Here is a 15,819-nt window from a genome sequence, read left to right as displayed (position 1 = left end):
AAAGAAAGAAAAAGTTTTTGAATTTATCCGACCTTTACCAGCTGCAGAAGGATGTACTTCTGTTTCATTTTTGTAAATTATTCTATTATTGTTTTTTGGCAACCCTGTTGTGTTAGCTTATCCTGGGTTTATCCATCCCTGATCATCAAAAACTGCCCTGTCTATGTGGGGAGAAACATCTATGTGCAAAGTTGCAGAAAACGAGGTTTGGCCATTCGAGGACACCGTAACAGTAACGTGACAACAACATCCGCCAGACTGCGAGAATCACTGCCCAACGGTAAGTTATCTAAAATGATATAAATATTATCTGCATAGATAGTCTACGATCAATATACATGTGATATATTGAGGAAGTAATCAAGTGTATTGTAACGGAGCAGGTGACTCGTCTCTTGAGGGTATTGCTATAAAAAATACAGCCTATTAAAACGTGTATTTATGAACTCGTTTGTAGCCTTGGTTTAGTCGTATTTTAGGGTGGCGCCACCCTAAAATACGACTAAATACATTGGTTAATCGTTTGGTTAATACATTTGTGTTTATTTGTTGGTATAATTTAAGGTCGAAAAGTATTCAGTTGAACATGAGGGCTGGTTAACTCGGTCCAAAGGTCTCTAAATGATCAAACCAGAGGCTGTGACACCGGGGACAACAACAAACCCGAAGTACTCCATTACAAGTACTGCGTTACAAATGTAAGGCTGTTGAATAAGTTAAGTGTGTAAGTAAAATCAGAGAAAATGTACTGAAAGTGTTTAAGTAGGCTATTACTATACTGTTTTAGTTGGTTAAGGTGGAGCTGGTTTTGAACTCTTCTGTACGGTAGTTGAACAATACTAAACTATACTTTTTTAATGCAAAGATTTCATTTTCAAAATAACTAGTAACTAAAGCTGTCATAAATAAATGTGAAATAAAAAGTACAATATTTCCCTTTTGATTACAGTGGGGTAGAAGTACAATGTAACAGAAAATGAAATATAAGTATTGTAAAATTGTAGGTACAAAGTTAAGTACAGTACTCGAGTAACTGTGAGTGACTTCATTACATTCCAACACTTGGCATTGCAAAACTACATGAACTGGAAAAAGTACTAGTATGTGTGCTGATGTGCTGGTATAGGTTTTATATAACAAATATCATGTTTGCATGTTTGCTGTAGACAATAGGGTCACTATGTGACATTAAAGCAGTCATGCACAAGAATTTAATTGGACGATAAGTATCTGGTGTGTGCGTGTGTGTCTGTGTATACGTGTGCATGCTCCAGTGTTTGCATTATGGAGGGGGAGGCCATCTCCGTCCTGTGTACCCCTGCTCTGGTGGTGGATGTGGACAAAGTGAAGAGGAATGCCCAGAGGATGATCGAGCGCTGTCAGAAGCTGGGGGTCCAGCTCCGGCCACACATGAAGACCCACAAAACTGTGTATGAAAACACACATACGCACACACATAAATATACAATACATTAATAAAGGTCAGTCATATGTAAGGAGTACTGATATGGTCTGTGTGTGTGCATTTGTGTTCATGTTTATAGTGAGTGTGCTGACATAATGACAGGCGGATCACGGAGATGCATCGTGGTTTCCACTCTGGCCGAAGCTTGTTTCTACGCTGACCACGGATTTGATGACATCCTCTATGCTTACTCGATTCCCTTTGATAAGGTCGTTTCAACTCACACACCAAGAAGATTCATTTTATATGTGCATGTTTTGGTTATGTAGCGCTGTCATACTGGAAAAGTGGCAAAATCAAGCTAAAAACTCAATATGCATCCTAAAATCCTCTTGATTTTTGAGTGTGATTTAAATGTACAATATTGTCCCACACTGGGCGTTTTTCACAGAAGATATTATGACATGTCACATTCGAATAACACAGGCGTAAATGATGAAACTGAATGAATTTCCCTGAGATGCTTTCAGTTTCAGGGTCCTGGTATTGTGCATGCTGGATCACTGCAAACAAAGCCACCATTAATGCTATTAGTTACACCTTTTCCTACTGCTTTACAGTTTCGATCCATTTCCATTTCTGGAACTTTCCGCATGGACTTGGAACCTTTTTTTGTTCAATGTGCTTCGACACGTCAACATGGAGTTGTGGAAGAAAGTAAACATTAGTTCCATGTACTTGGGGTGAAGGCATGGCTTATGACAAATTATGTCTGCTGTGAAAAAAACATATGAACAAAGGTACTAAAGGTGCTGCTCACAGCTGCATATCATTCAAATAGCAGTTCATTAATTTTCCGCCCATTAAGTACTATTTTATTATTATGAATATCAACTTGCAGGTCAATACAATTAATATTTTTTGACAAAATTTCCTGTAACTTTATTCACTCTTAACTCATTTGTTAGGTTGTTATCTCCCAACAATACTCCAAATATTAATTGCACTAACATCTGTGTGTGTGTGTGTGTGTGTGTGTGTGTGTGTGTGTGTGTGTGTGTGTGTGTGTTCATAGGTGGAGCGCTGTGCAGCCCTGTCAGAGAGGCTGGATCTCTTCCAAGTTTTATTGGATCATCCTCAGGCTCTGGAGCAACTCAAGAAGAGACCGCTGAGAGACAGTCGGCTGTGGCACGTCTGGCTCAAACTTGACTGTGGCAACGGGAGAGGTAAATAGGACAAAGATCATCAGCTACTGAGCGGTGGAAGCGCCTGCTGATCCTCTGTTCTTTGCTGTAGCTGGTGTCCTGCACTCAGAACCTGAGGCGCTCACACTGGCTCAGGCCATCACTGAGACAGAGGGTGTGGAGCTAACAGGGGTGTACGCTCACTGTGGGAACACCTATAACTGCAGAGGAGTGGAGCAAATACAGGCTGTCGCCCAGGAAACCACCAGCTTTACTCTGCAGTTCATGGAGAAGTATGACAAAAGTGAAAATAAAGTAATGTTACATGTTACCTGCCACATAGATGGTTAAAACATGTTTTCTCCGATACATTTTAAAATACGTTTGACTGGTCTGTAACAGTTTGGGTTTAAGGAAGTCCATTTTTTTCCCTCCTGACCATTACACGTTTCTGCCCTTCACAAAAATCGTGTTTTTTAAAAGAGGGGAGAGTAAAGTTAAGTGACTACTTAAATTGATCTTAATTGCACTTTCCTTTTATATATTTAGCTTTAATACATTACAGCTGTTCTAATTAAAGGTGCAATATAATAAATAAGCAATCGGATTTATTTCTGATGAATGTCTTGATAAAATCATTCTATAACCTTCTCTTCTTTACTTTTGGGCAGACTGAAGGCTGTTGGCATCACCTGTAAGTCCAGCATCGGCTCCACCCCGTCCTGTAGTCACCCAGTCAAAGACATGGCCCAGCTGAGCGAGGTGCATCCTGGAAACTATGGCTTCTATGGTGCGTGTATGGATGGATAGATGTAGTTGTTTCAATTGAAATGGGCTTCAAAAAGAATAATAAATTCAGCAGTGATGATGTTGCTGATGGATTTTAGACGTGCAGCAGTCTGTGATTGGCTCGTGCAGTCTGGAGGATGTGGCTGTGAGGGTTTTGACGAGAGTCATTGGACACTGTCCTCACAGGAACCAGCTCCTGATTGACTGTGGATGGACTGGACTCAGGTACCTTCATCAATATTGTTTACACCATTTATAATTTGCAGAATTGATTTTCTTGGTGACCATTTCTAAGTTGTCATAATCCTTACTTATTAATTCAGCACTACCTACGTGACTCTTTTGTATCACCATGGCTATCAGTTGCTCCCACATTTGCTTCAAACCCTTTTTTGCTCTCAGTCTAGACGGAGCTGGCAAACTTCCCACAGGATATGCTGTGATTGAAGGCCACCCAGACCTCAAGTAATGCCATCTACTCTTGTCTCTAGTCTGAATACTACAGTTAAGTGTGACTGAAGTTCTGATGAAAGATATTTCCCTCCAGGTTGTTGTCTATGACTCAGGAGCACGGCAGAGTGGAGCCGATTTCAGGACCGCTGGACTACAGCAAATACCCCCTGGGCTCTCTGCTCACACTGATCCCCTACCATGTTAGTGCTGTTCTATAAGGACAGAAGCTTAACAGAGTCAGTTTTATTGTGGCGCTCTGCTTTTGTGTGACCCTCTCTCTGTTGTTTTTTTATAGTCCTGTGCAACTGCGATGATGCATCCCGTGTACCATGTGCACTCTGAAGGTCGTCTGCTGGGGAAGTGGACACCGACACGCGGGTGGTGAACAGTGTGCTAATACAACACCCTGACAGCTCAATGAACACTAGAGGATGGACTTCCTGGAGCAACTCATGTCACCTGTAGTTGATTTAATAAGTAGAGGATGACTATGGTTGAATATTCACCTTCAGCTAAGTGTAAGAGTCCTCCAAACATGATTGATTAAATAACATGAAGTACTTTATGTAGACCTGTTCCCCAAATGTTTTTTTGTGATATGATGTGGGAAAAGAAATTAAGAAAGAAATACATACCTTTATACTTTTAACTGATTAAATTCAAGTTGTAGGACTACAGTGTGTTGTCTCATCATTTAAATGATATAATCTTACAATGTTTTCAAATGAGTCTGTGTGTGAATGCAAACAAATCAATTTGCTAGAACCAAGACAGCAGCAAAACAAATGCTGCCAAAGGCTGTCAGTATGTGGGTGCTGACTGGAGGTTGAAAACAGTCACATAATATGATGCCAAAGTAAAACAGTTAACTATGTGTGCCAGTTTGATGATTAAACACAAATGATGATGATGCAGAAGCCTGTGTGATGCTATGAAGAGCATGGGTAACGACTCCATACAATATAATATGAAAAAGACTCCATTTAAACTTCTTGCAATGTATTTCACCTACAGACATTGTTTTAACATATGTCTTTCAGAAGTGTTCACATATTTAAGTGTGTGCACTGGTAGTATAGATTTGCAGATACATTTCTTTCACATTTAAAAAAAGATACGTGTTATAAGTATAATGCAACTGTTAGACGTATAATTTAATGTTGCTATTATTTTTTATAACTGATAATCATGAAACTTTTTTTTTTTTAGAAATATAAAAATATACAAATGATTCAGGTAAAGAAAATGGCAGCACAGATCATATAAGTAAAACATGTATATGGAACTTATAGATATCGAAAGATAAATACATGGGGGAAAAACAGAAGTACAAAAAATATAAACAAAATCACACAGAGGACTCAGGGGAAAGGCTTTCATAGATATTCAGAAGTTCTGTTTACTAAACTGAGGGATTTAAGTTGCAATATCAGCTCTGAAGGATAATCATCAAACTTTCATTGAAGTCTCTCTCTGGTTGCGAACGACAGAGCGAGGTGCATCATGGGAAATGTGGTTTTAACTGAGCTAGCGTTCTGATTCGCTATCATATGACCTTTCACTTGTCACGTGGTTTAAAAACTTCAGGAGGATGGCGCGGAAAGTTGTCACACCGCACAGTGTAGGTTTCAGTTCATGAAAGTTTTGTTTACATTTTTCTCCGGCGATACAGACATTATCAGGTGAGTCCCCGCAGTTCAGATACAGCTGCCTGCTGTTCCTGTTGTGTTTCTGGACTTTCAGTGTGCAGCCGCGGTCTCTTATAGCTGAATGTCCTCAGGGCTTCTCCTCTTTACACCACACTGTCGGCTAACATGTCTTAGTTAAATGACTTCACAGGGACTGGCAGAGAAAAATTACATTAAAAGTCCCGGTAAAGCACGTAACGCAACATTTAAGAGCTGTATGTGTTTGTAAAACCCTGCTGAGTATTTAGCTTTTAGCTAGCTACTGTCACTCTGTGACGTTATGATATATTTCCCTTTAGCCATGAGTGTGTTGGAGGTGAAGTTCGTCGGTGATGGAGATGCTCTGGAGCACATCGTGGACAAACAGGAGGGTAAGGACAACAGACACTTTACTTCTCCTGCTTAGATATTTCTGTTAATGAGCATGTAGCTAACTAACTGTCTGTCTGTGTGTGTGTAACTACAAGGTGTGCAGAGCAGCAGTGGGTCTGTTCAGAAGATGGTGACGTTCAAGAGCCCAGCAGGACGACGGGCCAGAGAGGAGGCAGAACATGATGGGGATGAAAATGGACTCCTCGATGAGCAGAACTATATCCAAGCTCTGGGAACAGATTACACAGAAGGTGACTGAGACAGTGGTCATTTTTGAATACCTGTTTTGGGTGGTAAACTATGCATGTAGACTCCCTACCAGCTTTTGGTCCAGCTCTCTTTTGTATTTGAAAGTTTTTTTCTAAAAAACCTTTATTTGTTCTGTTGGAAAATAATGCAAAACAATACCAAGTGACCTCTTAGAACACGATCACACGGTTACCAGTTTATTAGGTACACGTGGGATAAATTAATACAGTCTAACACAACAGAACTGCAATAGATTCAGTTTGTGAAGGTTATACTGCTGGTTCTTGTTGTTTTAGAAAACTGTTAATTTAACTTTATTATTGTTTTGGAGGAAGTGGCTGCTGGTGTTGATTTGTATTGCTTTAAACTGAGAGGTGCCCCTCATTGGTTATATAGTTCACTCCATTTACATCACTGAGAGTATTTTGAGTGTATATTAACATATCATATTGTCACGATTAAGCAGTGCTGTAAAAAGTACCCAGAAGACACACTTGAGTAAAAGTAAGATATCCTGTTAACCCATACAAATAGTACTTGATGAAGTCTTTAAGTATCTGATATACAGTAAAGTAAATTATACTTGTATTTACATGTATGTAAATCAGTGGGTTTTTTTAATCTGATTGCTGATAAAAATGTGTTACTCTGCTCTGATGCATCCTGCCATTGTTCTTAGTACTGCTAAGCATATAGAAATGATCATTTGATGTGGTTGCACCTCAGTTACAGCTTTTGTTTTGGTTCTACAGAAGATGAGGAGGGTATGTCCAGAGTGGCTGGATCCTCCATTTTCACCTTTCAGAAAGTCAAACGTGGACACAGCATGGCTCAGACTGGTGAGAGCCTCCATTTATCTTTGACACACACACATGGCTGTCGTGACACCGGCTGCATTTGTCAGATGATCTATTAACATTTACTTATCAGGATATAAGACACTTTGTTTTTGTGTTTTTATAAATAGCAAGTGAGTTGGCTCATACTCCTGGAAAAAGTGTGACCTTCAGCACGACCCCCAACGCTGAACCCTCCACTCCCACCCGAACAGGCCGCAGTGAGTTCAACACACCTTCCTCATATTTTTGTCACCATTTACTTTGAACTAAGTCACCTTTTTCTCTCTGTCTCTCTCCGACTAGATAACAGAGGTGAAAGCAGGACACCACAGAGGGTAAGAATAGAAGGAATTTGTTTGACTTCCGATGTTTTTTTGTGAACCTGTAGTTGTCTTCTCGGTATAACCTCTACTTTTTGTACGACAGAGGAAGAAGGTTCAGTTTGTCTCCACAACACCTCACAGGCTCAGGAAGAGAATGACGAGTGAGTTGAACATGTTACAGTGAAAGTAGACTCTCTTGCAGTAGTCCAGGTATATAAAGTTAGACTTCAGGTCTGATCTAAAGCTGTGTGATACTTTCAGCTCCGAGCATCCGGTCAGACAGCGATAGTGAGCTGTCGCCCTCTGACTCTGGCGAGGACGAGGATGAGGATGGAGAGGAGGAGGAGCAGAATGTCAAGAAAGAAGACAAGGAGAACTCAAAGACTCAGAGAACACCCAGTAAAGGCTTATCTGCCGCTCTCTACAAGACTCCTGCCAAGAAGAGCAAGAACACCTCTGAAGCGCTCAGTCAGCCCAGTGTGATCGAGGAGTATTTTGAAGCTCATGGCAGCTCAAAGGTCTTGACGTCAGACCGCACCCTGGAGCGTTTGAACATCCCTAAACTTGACAGGGTCAGTATCCAACAACCAGTGTTCTAAATGTATTCAACGAGCTGTGTTCCTGTGCATTGAAGATCCTGATTTTGTGTTTGCAGGAGACGTTGGTCCAGCTTTTAGAAGGAAAGCCGTCATGCTACTCAAAAGAGATCCAGCAGCTCCACAACAAACACAGAAAGCACTTTAGCAAATGGATGTTACAGTTACAGTGAGTGTGCTTTTTTCTTTATCTTTTTCCCATGCTTTTTTTGTAATGTTTTAAAGTTAGTACAAGACATAAAGTGTCTTTTTGTTTGTGTAGGTTGGGATTCAGTGTGATGGTCTACGGTTTGGGCAGCAAGAAAGCTCTGCTGGAGGACTTCCGTGTGTCTCACTTGGGGCAAGAGATCCACCTCGTGGTCAATGGATTCTTCCCTTCCATCACTCTTAAATCAGTCAGTATACACAAAAAACAAACACAAATGCAACTGTTCTTTCAATTCAAATTTCATAAGAAACAAACATCAATCCTACTATCAAATGTTTTGTGTTTGTGTGTGTGTGTATAGCTCCATTGTTGCTCAACACTGTTGCACTGGGTGGTATGGTGAACACAGGCACTGTCAATTGTTTTGAGTCAATCCCAAATACAATGTCCTGTTGAAGAAAACACTCATCACAGTGTATATAATCCACAGCTGAAAATAGTTCCCAACAAATGCAATATATTTAGCCGTTTGAGTAACATTTTCCATAAACTGGTATCCGGCAATTTAAGGTGATTACTTGGCCTCAATTAAAAAAATAAAAACATATTTATGACCCAGTTTAAAGGTTTAAGTCTTATAGGAAGCAGTGGGCTTGGAGCTGAGAGCCACAGACAGGGTGTGGAAGTTGAAATGGTTTTAAGAGTCAGACTCACACGTTGGTTTTGGTCTTTTCATGAGATTCATTGACTTGTGGTTTAAAAAAAGAAACGCTTTTTCAATATTGATGGAGGAAGATTTTCCTTTTTTTAAACTTGTATCTCTACCATACTGTGCTTTCATTACAGATCTTAAACGCTCTGACATGTGAGGTTCTGGAGCATCAGGGAAGCTTCCGCACACCCTCAGACCAGATCCAGCACATCACTCAGACCCTTAAAGACAGTGAGTATGTTTGTCAGTTCATTTTGTTTTAAGCTTGTGCTTGATTTCCTGTGTTTTAAAATGAAAGCCTGTCCCTGAAGGCCCAGATCTCCATGTGTACCTGCTGATACATAACATCGATGGACTAATGCTGCGAGGAGAGAAGACCCAGAGTGCACTGGGGCAGCTGGCCTCCCTGCCCAACCTGCACTTGGTGGCTTCTATAGACCACATAAACGGTCCACTGGGTGGGTGTTTGTAAGTGTGTGTACTGCCTTATTAACTATATTGAAATGTGTCCTTGTAGCTAAATCTTTTCCATGTATTTCCCAGTGTGGGACCAGTTTCAGCAGAGCCAGTTTAACTGGCTGTGGTGGGAGTGTGTGACGTTCCAGCACTACGCGGAGGAGACGTCGTATGAAAACTCTCTCCTGGTGCAGCAGACTGGCGCTCTCGCTCTGTCCTCCCTTACACACGTGTTACGCAGCTTGACACCCAATGCAAGGTACCGCATACAGGGGAGCTGTGGGTCCTTAGAATGTCTCAAATCCAACAATCAGAATTTTAATAATGTCTTAAATAAGTTAGACAGGTCTTAAAAACCGATTGGATTATAAAGTTAATGCTGCTTTTATAAAGTTGCATTAACTTCAGTCTCTCTTTTAAATGTGTTTTTGGGAAAAAGTTGTATTGGTCACACTGTAGCAAAACTAGAAAGCCAACATGGAACCATTAGTCACTAATGCAAACTGTGCAGCCCAGTCAGAATTAATTACAACATACCCAGCCAGTGAGTGCAATGTGGTGTGTGGGCTAACATGACGTCTCCTCTAATAAATAAATAGCTACTCCTAAAAGTAATAAGGTAAAATGTATTGTCATTGTTAATTGCAAGTTCAAACAGACCTGGCTTGAGCACATTTAGTGTTTGGTGGAATCCTGTTGCAAATAACAAATTTGAAGCCTCTTGTGCAAAAAGCTATGAACTTTGGGCATAGAGTATCATGTGAAATCAGACAAACAAAAGCCGTCGTAAAAAGCCACCAGCAAACGCCTGCCATTACTATTGTTCTGTATTCACATCAGGAGTGATTTGGAGTGGCAGATTTCACTAAGAGAGACTTCACCTCAAAAGTTAAGGTCCCATTGGTGCTGATGCTGAACAAAAGTCTAATTTTTCTCTATATACTTTGTCGTCTTTTTTTTGCCCATATGAAGATGAAATTGGTCCTAAATTGAATTCATGATCGTCTTAAATTTAGTTTGCTGAAACCTGCAGAAACCTTGCACATACATCTCCATATTATTTGTTAGAGCTGTTGAGTGGCTGATGAATTGTGTCCTTTCTTTTCGCAGAGGAATTTTCAAACTGCTGGTGAAATTTCAGCTGGAAAACAAAGATAACCCTTCATACACAGGTACACACACACACACGCACTCAAAACATCTAAATCCAGTAAGGATTATCTCCTGAATGTACGACTTGTTTTACTTAATGATTGTAATGTTTTCTCATCACTGTGCGAAGGATTGTCGTTCCAAGATTTCTACCAGCGTTGTCGAGAGGCGTTCCTGGTGAATTCTGACCTCACACTGAGGACTCAGCTGACTGAGTTCAGAGACCACAAACTGATCCGGACACGCAAGGTGAAGTCTTGTTTCACTTTTAAAAACTCTCCCTGCCATAATTCTCTACAGCCTCTGTCTCTCTTACTTTTACTCTCTCTCTCTCTCTCTTACTACTTACATTTATTTCCATGATTCTCCAGGGTGCAGATGGAGTGGAGTACTTGCTGGTTGCCGTGGAAGCTAACACGCTGATGGATTTCCTGGAGAATGAGGAGGGTGACTGAGAAGTGAAGGCTTTGGACTTACATCACTTACACTTCACTGACTTTACCAGAAAATAGATAGGCCCAGTTACATCTGAATGACATAAGACGTGAACCCAGCTTACAGGCTCTGCACAGTTTAACTTAATGGTTTAAATCTAAGTACTGGTGAAATGTTGACTTGTCATAAATGCCCCATTGTAGCACTGTGCACATTCACATCTTGAGTTTTGTATACATGTTTTCAACCAACATCTGTAAATTAAAATCGACACTTGCAGTTAATGTATTGCAATTTCATCTCTTTACTTACAGAAATAGATTTAAATTTAGCAAAACATACATTCTGTTGTTCTTACAAGGCAGGTAGGCATGCTGCTATAAAAAAAGAAAGAAAGCCAAGGATATTATTCAGTACTGCTGCACATGTGAAACCTCTGACAAAAACAAGACAGGTCAGTGAGATCACATCACACATTATAATGCATATTGCAAAAAGAAGGTGACGGGTAGAAAAGGGATGTGCTGGGAAAGTGTTTCTGATTCCCAAAGAACGAGGTTTGGGTTAAATATGTACAAAGTATGAAGGGAGGTGAGGTTTGGCCTGGAGTGCATGCTGGGAAATGTTTCAGTGTTGGATGTCAGCTGTCTTCTGTGTCTGCAATGAATCGTTAAACATCTCTGAGTCCATTGTGTAAATCTGGAGTCTGTTCTGAGTAGCTGTGTGCACAACGCGAAGCTCCTCTTCATCCAAATCCCTCAGCAGAAGCAGAACTGCATCAAGAGTGTGTGTCTGGAAAATACAATTCAGCTGATCAGTTTCTAGGAGAGATGAACAGAAATAGTGCAAGTTTTAAAGTTTATTGCAACATTTAGAATTTTAGAGATGAGACGGCACCTTTTTGAATGATGGTTTGTTTTCTCTGGTCGATGGAGAAGAAAGAGACGGGAACTTGTCTCTGGAGAGAGGCTTCATCCCCAACTCCTCCCTGATTTTGCTGGAACAATAAAAGAGAAATGTCTTGTTTTTAATGTTTCCATCAGTTTTACGGATTATTTTCAGCCAGTGCATTTTCTGCTTTGTGTAAATGTTGGTGTCAATCCACAAGGCTTACTTGGTTTCCTCCATGTTGTAGTTCAGCGGGTCATTCTCTGTCTCTGCATCTGGAAGTCCGTTGGTGGAGAGCTGGTTTTGGTGGCTACCTGGGGGGGTGGTGACCACTTCGCCCTCCATGAGAGCTAAAGCAATCTCATCCTCTGTCACAGCTGCAAACACACACATGTGCCTCATTACAATAATTTCCAATCTCATCACAGAAATATTATCTTTGCAGAGTTTTACTCCCCCTCAACACAATCATTTGAATGCTTTTGTTCTGTTTGTGGGTGGAAAAAACTTCATTCCCAAAAACACTGCCCACTCACCTTGGTTGTCCAGCTTCTGCAGGCGAGGGAGGCATCGCAGCACAGTGAGGCGATACTGGCTGGAGTCACTTCCACAACAGGGGTTCTCAGCCAACCAGAGCACTCTGAGACGTGTCAACGGACGCAGATGAGAGAGCTCAGAGAGTGAGGGAACCAGGTTCTTCCTTAGGTAGAGCTCACACAGAGACAGACAGCCAGCCAGAGGAGAGAGAGACATGATGCTGTTGACACTGCAGAGAGAGAAAAGGAAGGATTCATCGCCAGCTCAAATGAATCAGTGCAAGTGTAACATTATCATGTCGGTGTTAACAGTCAAATGGCTCTGTGTGTGAATGTGTCAAAGAATTAAGTAGACCAACCTCAGTGTGAGCACCTCAATGTTGGCCATTTGAGAGAAGATGGATATCTGAAAAGACAGAGCATAAGAGAACACTGATATCAGTGCATACACATGTAAAACAATTAAAAGAAGAGTAACAGAGTACATTTGTGCATGAATAGTAAATTCAGTGTCGGGCCAAATATGACTACTTACATCAGTCAGGTTGCATCCCCTGCAGAAATGAAAGGGAACGTAACGTTACCACAATAGAAGATACACAAAATAAGTAGTGCCAGTCATTATCCAGCGACGACCATCAGCGTTTAAACACAAAACCAACATCCGTACTTGGGACTGTTGTGGTCATTTTATACACTTACCAGCAGTTCAATTTCTTCACGCTTTCCAAGTCGGAGGCCTTAGCCTTAGCGAGAACCTGTTTCCGTGTTAGCTTCATAGCATATCATCTAACTCAGCTGTCAAGAAAGACTATTTTCAATGCACTATATGCTCACAAACAACAAAGACCGCATTATGACAGGCGGAACGGACAAACATTTCAACTCAGCAGTGGGGATGTTGTCGTCCGCTACATAAACGCGCATGCGCGTATCCACGAAGCGTCCTTAGTTACAGTCATTTCCTGTATAATGATTTTGTACGTGAAGATTTTTTTGTTTGTTTAAAAATATTAAACAGCAACGCTACTACTTCGCAAAAGCGCTTAATATTTTATACTATTATTACTTATTATTAATGATAGTTGTATTTGTATATAGTTGTACCCGTACTCAAAGTCCCACAATGCAGTGCAACGCGACTGGGTAAATCGCGCCTGCGCGGTAAGCAATCCCTCTTTGGACCTACGTCTCCACTGAAATCATGGTGAGACCTGAATGTCCCCTTCCTAATCCGTGTCAATCTGACATTTTCTGTGCTATAAATGATATAATCACATGTTTGGAGGCTTAGAGGTGTCCTTTACTGTCACACATGAGTGTTATTTGTATTAGTTTTGAGAGTGTGATAGCAGCAAAAACGATGTTTTAATGTCCTATTGAGACAGTAATGGCTGCCACCATTGCTATACCCAGTCCCAGTACCGGGCGGGCTAGCTAACATTAGCTTGCTGTCGGTCGTTACATTCTGAGTTCCGTGTAAGTGTATAGGACCCACCGTTATTAGAGTAATGTAAAGTGGCATGCTTCTCTCAAACCCGTCCGGGGTTGTTGTAATTGGTAAAGTTAGGTTGGTGGCTATCTTGTTAAGAAGAAGCTAGTGCAGGCTAGCTGGTTATACTTGAGATGACAGCTCATTCGCCCTGATTCTACGGGTTTTGCAACTGATTAGAATAAAACGTGAGTTAAATACTTGTAGTGAGGTGACACGGTGTGTTCCCTAGTACATTCGGGTGTTAGCATCTTGTCCCCAGAACCTCTTTGGCACTGTGTGGGTTATCCTGAGTGTCTGGACATCCTCAGAACTGTACTGAAGAGACATTGGTTAGCCCCGGTAGCAACAGTACTGGTTTGAAGTGAAGTGGCAGACGTTCCGGTAGTATTACATCTGTATATCCTGTATCTCTGTATATCAACAGTCGTTACTGCTGGTTAACCTGCATCAACGCAGCAGATTGTGTCATTGTGTCTCACTGTGTGTTCATATTGTCCACAGGCCAAGCGCACCAAGAAGGTGGGGATCGTTGGTAAATATGGCACGCGTTATGGCGCGTCGCTGAGGAAGATGGTAAAGAAAATTGAAATCTCCCAGCATGCCAAATATACCTGCTCTTTCTGTGGCAAGGTGAGTACTACTCTGGGAATGACCAGAAGTCTATGCTCTAACTAATTCATAATTTTGTGCAGACAGTGGTCTATCTATTCAGTGTTTATACATATTGTATCAATAAGTGTGCATATTTCAATGTTTTGAATACACCCCTGAGGTGTGTACACCATCTTGACTAATGCAGTTTTTAATTGTTGTTAATGTGCTATTTATATTTACAGACCAAGATGAAGAGGAGGGCTGTTGGTATCTGGCACTGTGGGTCCTGCAAGAAGACAGTGGCCGGAGGTGCTTGGACATACAAGTAAGTTTCTGTTTCTGAACTTGTTGCAAGGATATTATTTATCATAAAAGTCAGCTTGGATTGAGGGCTGTCTCCTGTCGTCATTAAATCTGATGACTCCACTACCAACAATTGGATTTCTGCCACCAGCATAGTGTAGTTTTACCGGCTGCTAGGGCCCTGTCGAGATTTGTGTTCTTATAGTAAATGGTCAGAACTCAGAAGGTATTGTACCTACAAAAGCAGCCAGTGTTTCCACTTAAGCTGGATGTCATTTGTTTCAATATTGCGTAGTACAGCACCGTTCATTACACAAACACGTCAATCTCATAGCAAGACTGCAGTGCGTAAACTGATTTACTATACATCTACCAATTACTCAAGAATTGATTCCACCCACCCAGATTTCCTCATTCAGTGTACATTTACAACATACCTACTCCCCAGGCACTAGAGACGAACCTCTGAACTATACAGGCTAGGTTGTGTAAATATGAAATGTGATCTCTGACATGGTCTACAAAGTACTTTATTTGCTATTTGGGGGGCTAATGATTTTCCTATAGCAGCTGCCACAATTGTCAATTTAGAAACTCGAATTTAACAGACAGCCGAGGCAGACATAAGAAGGGTTCATGTCTGCCATGAACTGTAAATTATCCAGTTTTTAATTGATATAAAATGGCATTGCCAGACCACAGTATGAAAAATGATTAGATGGTTTTCCCAATCTACCACAAATTAATATACTTCATTAAACTGTCAGTGTGACCACAAAGCACCTCTGTAATGCTTTCAAATGAAGTCAGCTACTGACCTGCATGAATGGTAATAAATCTGTTTACGTGACTAAGTAAAGTAACACTTAAGTTGTCCTTAACAGTTGATTCAGTTTGAGGAAAGATGGTTTTTGTTGCAAATCTTTCTGGGGTTGTTTAAATGCGTTTGCTTGAAATCTCAGGCTGTTGCAGTATTTATTAAAGAACACAAGTCATAACTAATTTTTTTGTTTTGTCTTTTTTACAGCACAACTTCCGCTGTCACAGTCAAGTCTGCAATCAGGAGACTGAAGGAATTGAAGGACCAGTAAACCAAGTGCGATGATCACTGGTGGATTTGGGACTTTTTTTTCTATAATTTAACCGATCTGGATATGGCCTCAACATCCAAAAATAAAGCGGTCTGGAGCGGAAGTTCTTTG

The 15,819-nt window shown here is 40.9% G+C and overlaps 4 protein-coding genes across 6 annotated transcripts; 3 read left to right on the top strand and 1 right to left on the bottom strand.

The window, feature by feature from the left end:
* Nucleotides 1-225: 225 nt before the first annotated feature.
* On the top strand, nucleotides 226-4,508 carry LOC311266554 (D-serine dehydratase). Of its 3 annotated transcripts, none has more exons than XR_014623726.1 (11): nucleotides 241-280; nucleotides 565-698; nucleotides 1,275-1,430; nucleotides 1,545-1,674; nucleotides 2,481-2,631; nucleotides 2,702-2,882; nucleotides 3,261-3,379; nucleotides 3,477-3,603; nucleotides 3,786-3,843; nucleotides 3,926-4,031; nucleotides 4,127-4,145. XR_014623726.1 is itself a non-coding variant. In XM_084368968.1 (11 exons), the coding sequence occupies exons 2-11, from the start codon at nucleotides 622-624 to the stop codon at nucleotides 4,214-4,216; spliced, it is 1,200 nt and encodes a 399-aa protein (XP_084225094.1). In that variant the 5' UTR covers nucleotides 241-280; nucleotides 565-621; the 3' UTR covers nucleotides 4,217-4,508. The 3 variants fall into 3 exon arrangements, 2 of the variants coding, with proteins under 2 accessions (XP_084225095.1, XP_084225094.1); XM_084368968.1 differs by having other exon boundaries at nucleotides 3,781-3,843; nucleotides 4,127-4,508; XM_084368969.1 differs by lacking the exon at nucleotides 565-698 and having other exon boundaries at nucleotides 226-280; nucleotides 3,781-3,843; nucleotides 4,127-4,508.
* Nucleotides 4,509-5,413: 905 nt separating this feature from the next.
* Nucleotides 5,414-11,085, top strand: orc2 (origin recognition complex, subunit 2). Its single transcript, XM_084368892.1, has 16 exons — nucleotides 5,414-5,513; nucleotides 5,819-5,890; nucleotides 5,987-6,142; nucleotides 6,893-6,979; nucleotides 7,108-7,197; nucleotides 7,283-7,314; nucleotides 7,406-7,463; nucleotides 7,564-7,874; nucleotides 7,958-8,067; nucleotides 8,161-8,293; nucleotides 8,893-8,989; nucleotides 9,070-9,216; nucleotides 9,302-9,473; nucleotides 10,325-10,386; nucleotides 10,497-10,615; nucleotides 10,738-11,085. The coding sequence occupies exons 2-16, from the start codon at nucleotides 5,821-5,823 to the stop codon at nucleotides 10,819-10,821; spliced, it is 1,728 nt and encodes a 575-aa protein (XP_084225018.1). The 5' UTR covers nucleotides 5,414-5,513; nucleotides 5,819-5,820; the 3' UTR covers nucleotides 10,822-11,085.
* On the bottom strand, nucleotides 11,082-13,151 carry cfap410 (cilia and flagella associated protein 410). Its single transcript, XM_084368893.1, has 7 exons — nucleotides 12,928-13,151; nucleotides 12,761-12,779; nucleotides 12,585-12,631; nucleotides 12,226-12,455; nucleotides 11,916-12,066; nucleotides 11,699-11,798; nucleotides 11,082-11,593 (listed from the first exon to the last, which is right to left on the bottom strand). Exons 1-7 carry the CDS (start codon nucleotides 13,002-13,004, stop codon nucleotides 11,429-11,431), a joined length of 789 nt encoding a protein of 262 aa, XP_084225019.1. The 5' UTR covers nucleotides 13,005-13,151; the 3' UTR covers nucleotides 11,082-11,428.
* A 172-nt stretch (nucleotides 13,152-13,323) lies between these two features.
* On the top strand, nucleotides 13,324-15,811 carry rpl37a (ribosomal protein L37a). The gene is made up of 4 exons (XM_084368894.1): nucleotides 13,324-13,432; nucleotides 14,222-14,350; nucleotides 14,557-14,639; nucleotides 15,645-15,811. Exons 1-4 carry the CDS (start codon nucleotides 13,430-13,432, stop codon nucleotides 15,706-15,708), a joined length of 279 nt encoding a protein of 92 aa, XP_084225020.1. The 5' UTR covers nucleotides 13,324-13,429; the 3' UTR covers nucleotides 15,709-15,811.
* Nucleotides 15,812-15,819: the final 8 nt, after the last annotated feature.

The sequence above is a fragment of the Pagrus pagrus genome (genome assembly GCF_965226575.1).
Source record: "Pagrus pagrus genome assembly, chromosome: 12".
NCBI lineage: Eukaryota > Metazoa > Chordata > Actinopteri > Spariformes > Sparidae > Pagrus > Pagrus pagrus.
The sequence above is the reverse complement of the archived record's forward strand: the minus strand, read 5'-3'. Positions and strand labels throughout refer to the sequence as shown.

What these genes read in the sequence shown, in the direction of transcription:
- cfap410 (XM_084368893.1), bottom strand. Translation starts at nt 13,004, where the DNA reads ATGAAGCTAACACGGAAACAGGTTCTCGCTAAGGCTAAGGCCTCCGAC. An exon ending in GCAGAAGCTGGACAACCAAG is followed by an intron (nt 12,067 to 12,225) that starts GTGAGTGGGCAG and finishes GTGTGTTTGCAG; the next exon opens with CTGTGACAGAGGATGAGATT. An exon ending in TACAACATGGAGGAAACCAA is followed by an intron (nt 11,799 to 11,915) that starts GTAAGCCTTGTG and finishes TTATTGTTCCAG; the next exon opens with CAAAATCAGGGAGGAGTTGG.
- LOC311266554 (XM_084368968.1), top strand. Translation starts at nt 622, where the DNA reads ATGATCAAACCAGAGGCTGTGACACCGGGGACAACAACAAACCCGAAG. An exon ending in ACTCTGCAGTTCATGGAGAA is followed by an intron (nt 2,883 to 3,260) that starts GTATGACAAAAG and finishes ACTTTTGGGCAG; the next exon opens with ACTGAAGGCTGTTGGCATCA. An exon ending in TCACACTGATCCCCTACCAT is followed by an intron (nt 4,032 to 4,126) that starts GTTAGTGCTGTT and finishes GTTTTTTTATAG; the next exon opens with TCCTGTGCAACTGCGATGAT.
- rpl37a (XM_084368894.1), top strand. An exon ending in CCTGCTCTTTCTGTGGCAAG is followed by an intron (nt 14,351 to 14,556) that starts GTGAGTACTACT and finishes TTATATTTACAG; the next exon opens with ACCAAGATGAAGAGGAGGGC. An exon ending in GGAGGTGCTTGGACATACAA is followed by an intron (nt 14,640 to 15,644) that starts GTAAGTTTCTGT and finishes TCTTTTTTACAG; the next exon opens with CACAACTTCCGCTGTCACAG.
- orc2 (XM_084368892.1), top strand. Translation starts at nt 5,821, where the DNA reads ATGAGTGTGTTGGAGGTGAAGTTCGTCGGTGATGGAGATGCTCTGGAG. An exon ending in ACATCCCTAAACTTGACAGG is followed by an intron (nt 7,875 to 7,957) that starts GTCAGTATCCAA and finishes TTGTGTTTGCAG; the next exon opens with GAGACGTTGGTCCAGCTTTT. An exon ending in CACTCAGACCCTTAAAGACA is followed by an intron (nt 8,990 to 9,069) that starts GTGAGTATGTTT and finishes CTGTCCCTGAAG; the next exon opens with GCCCAGATCTCCATGTGTAC.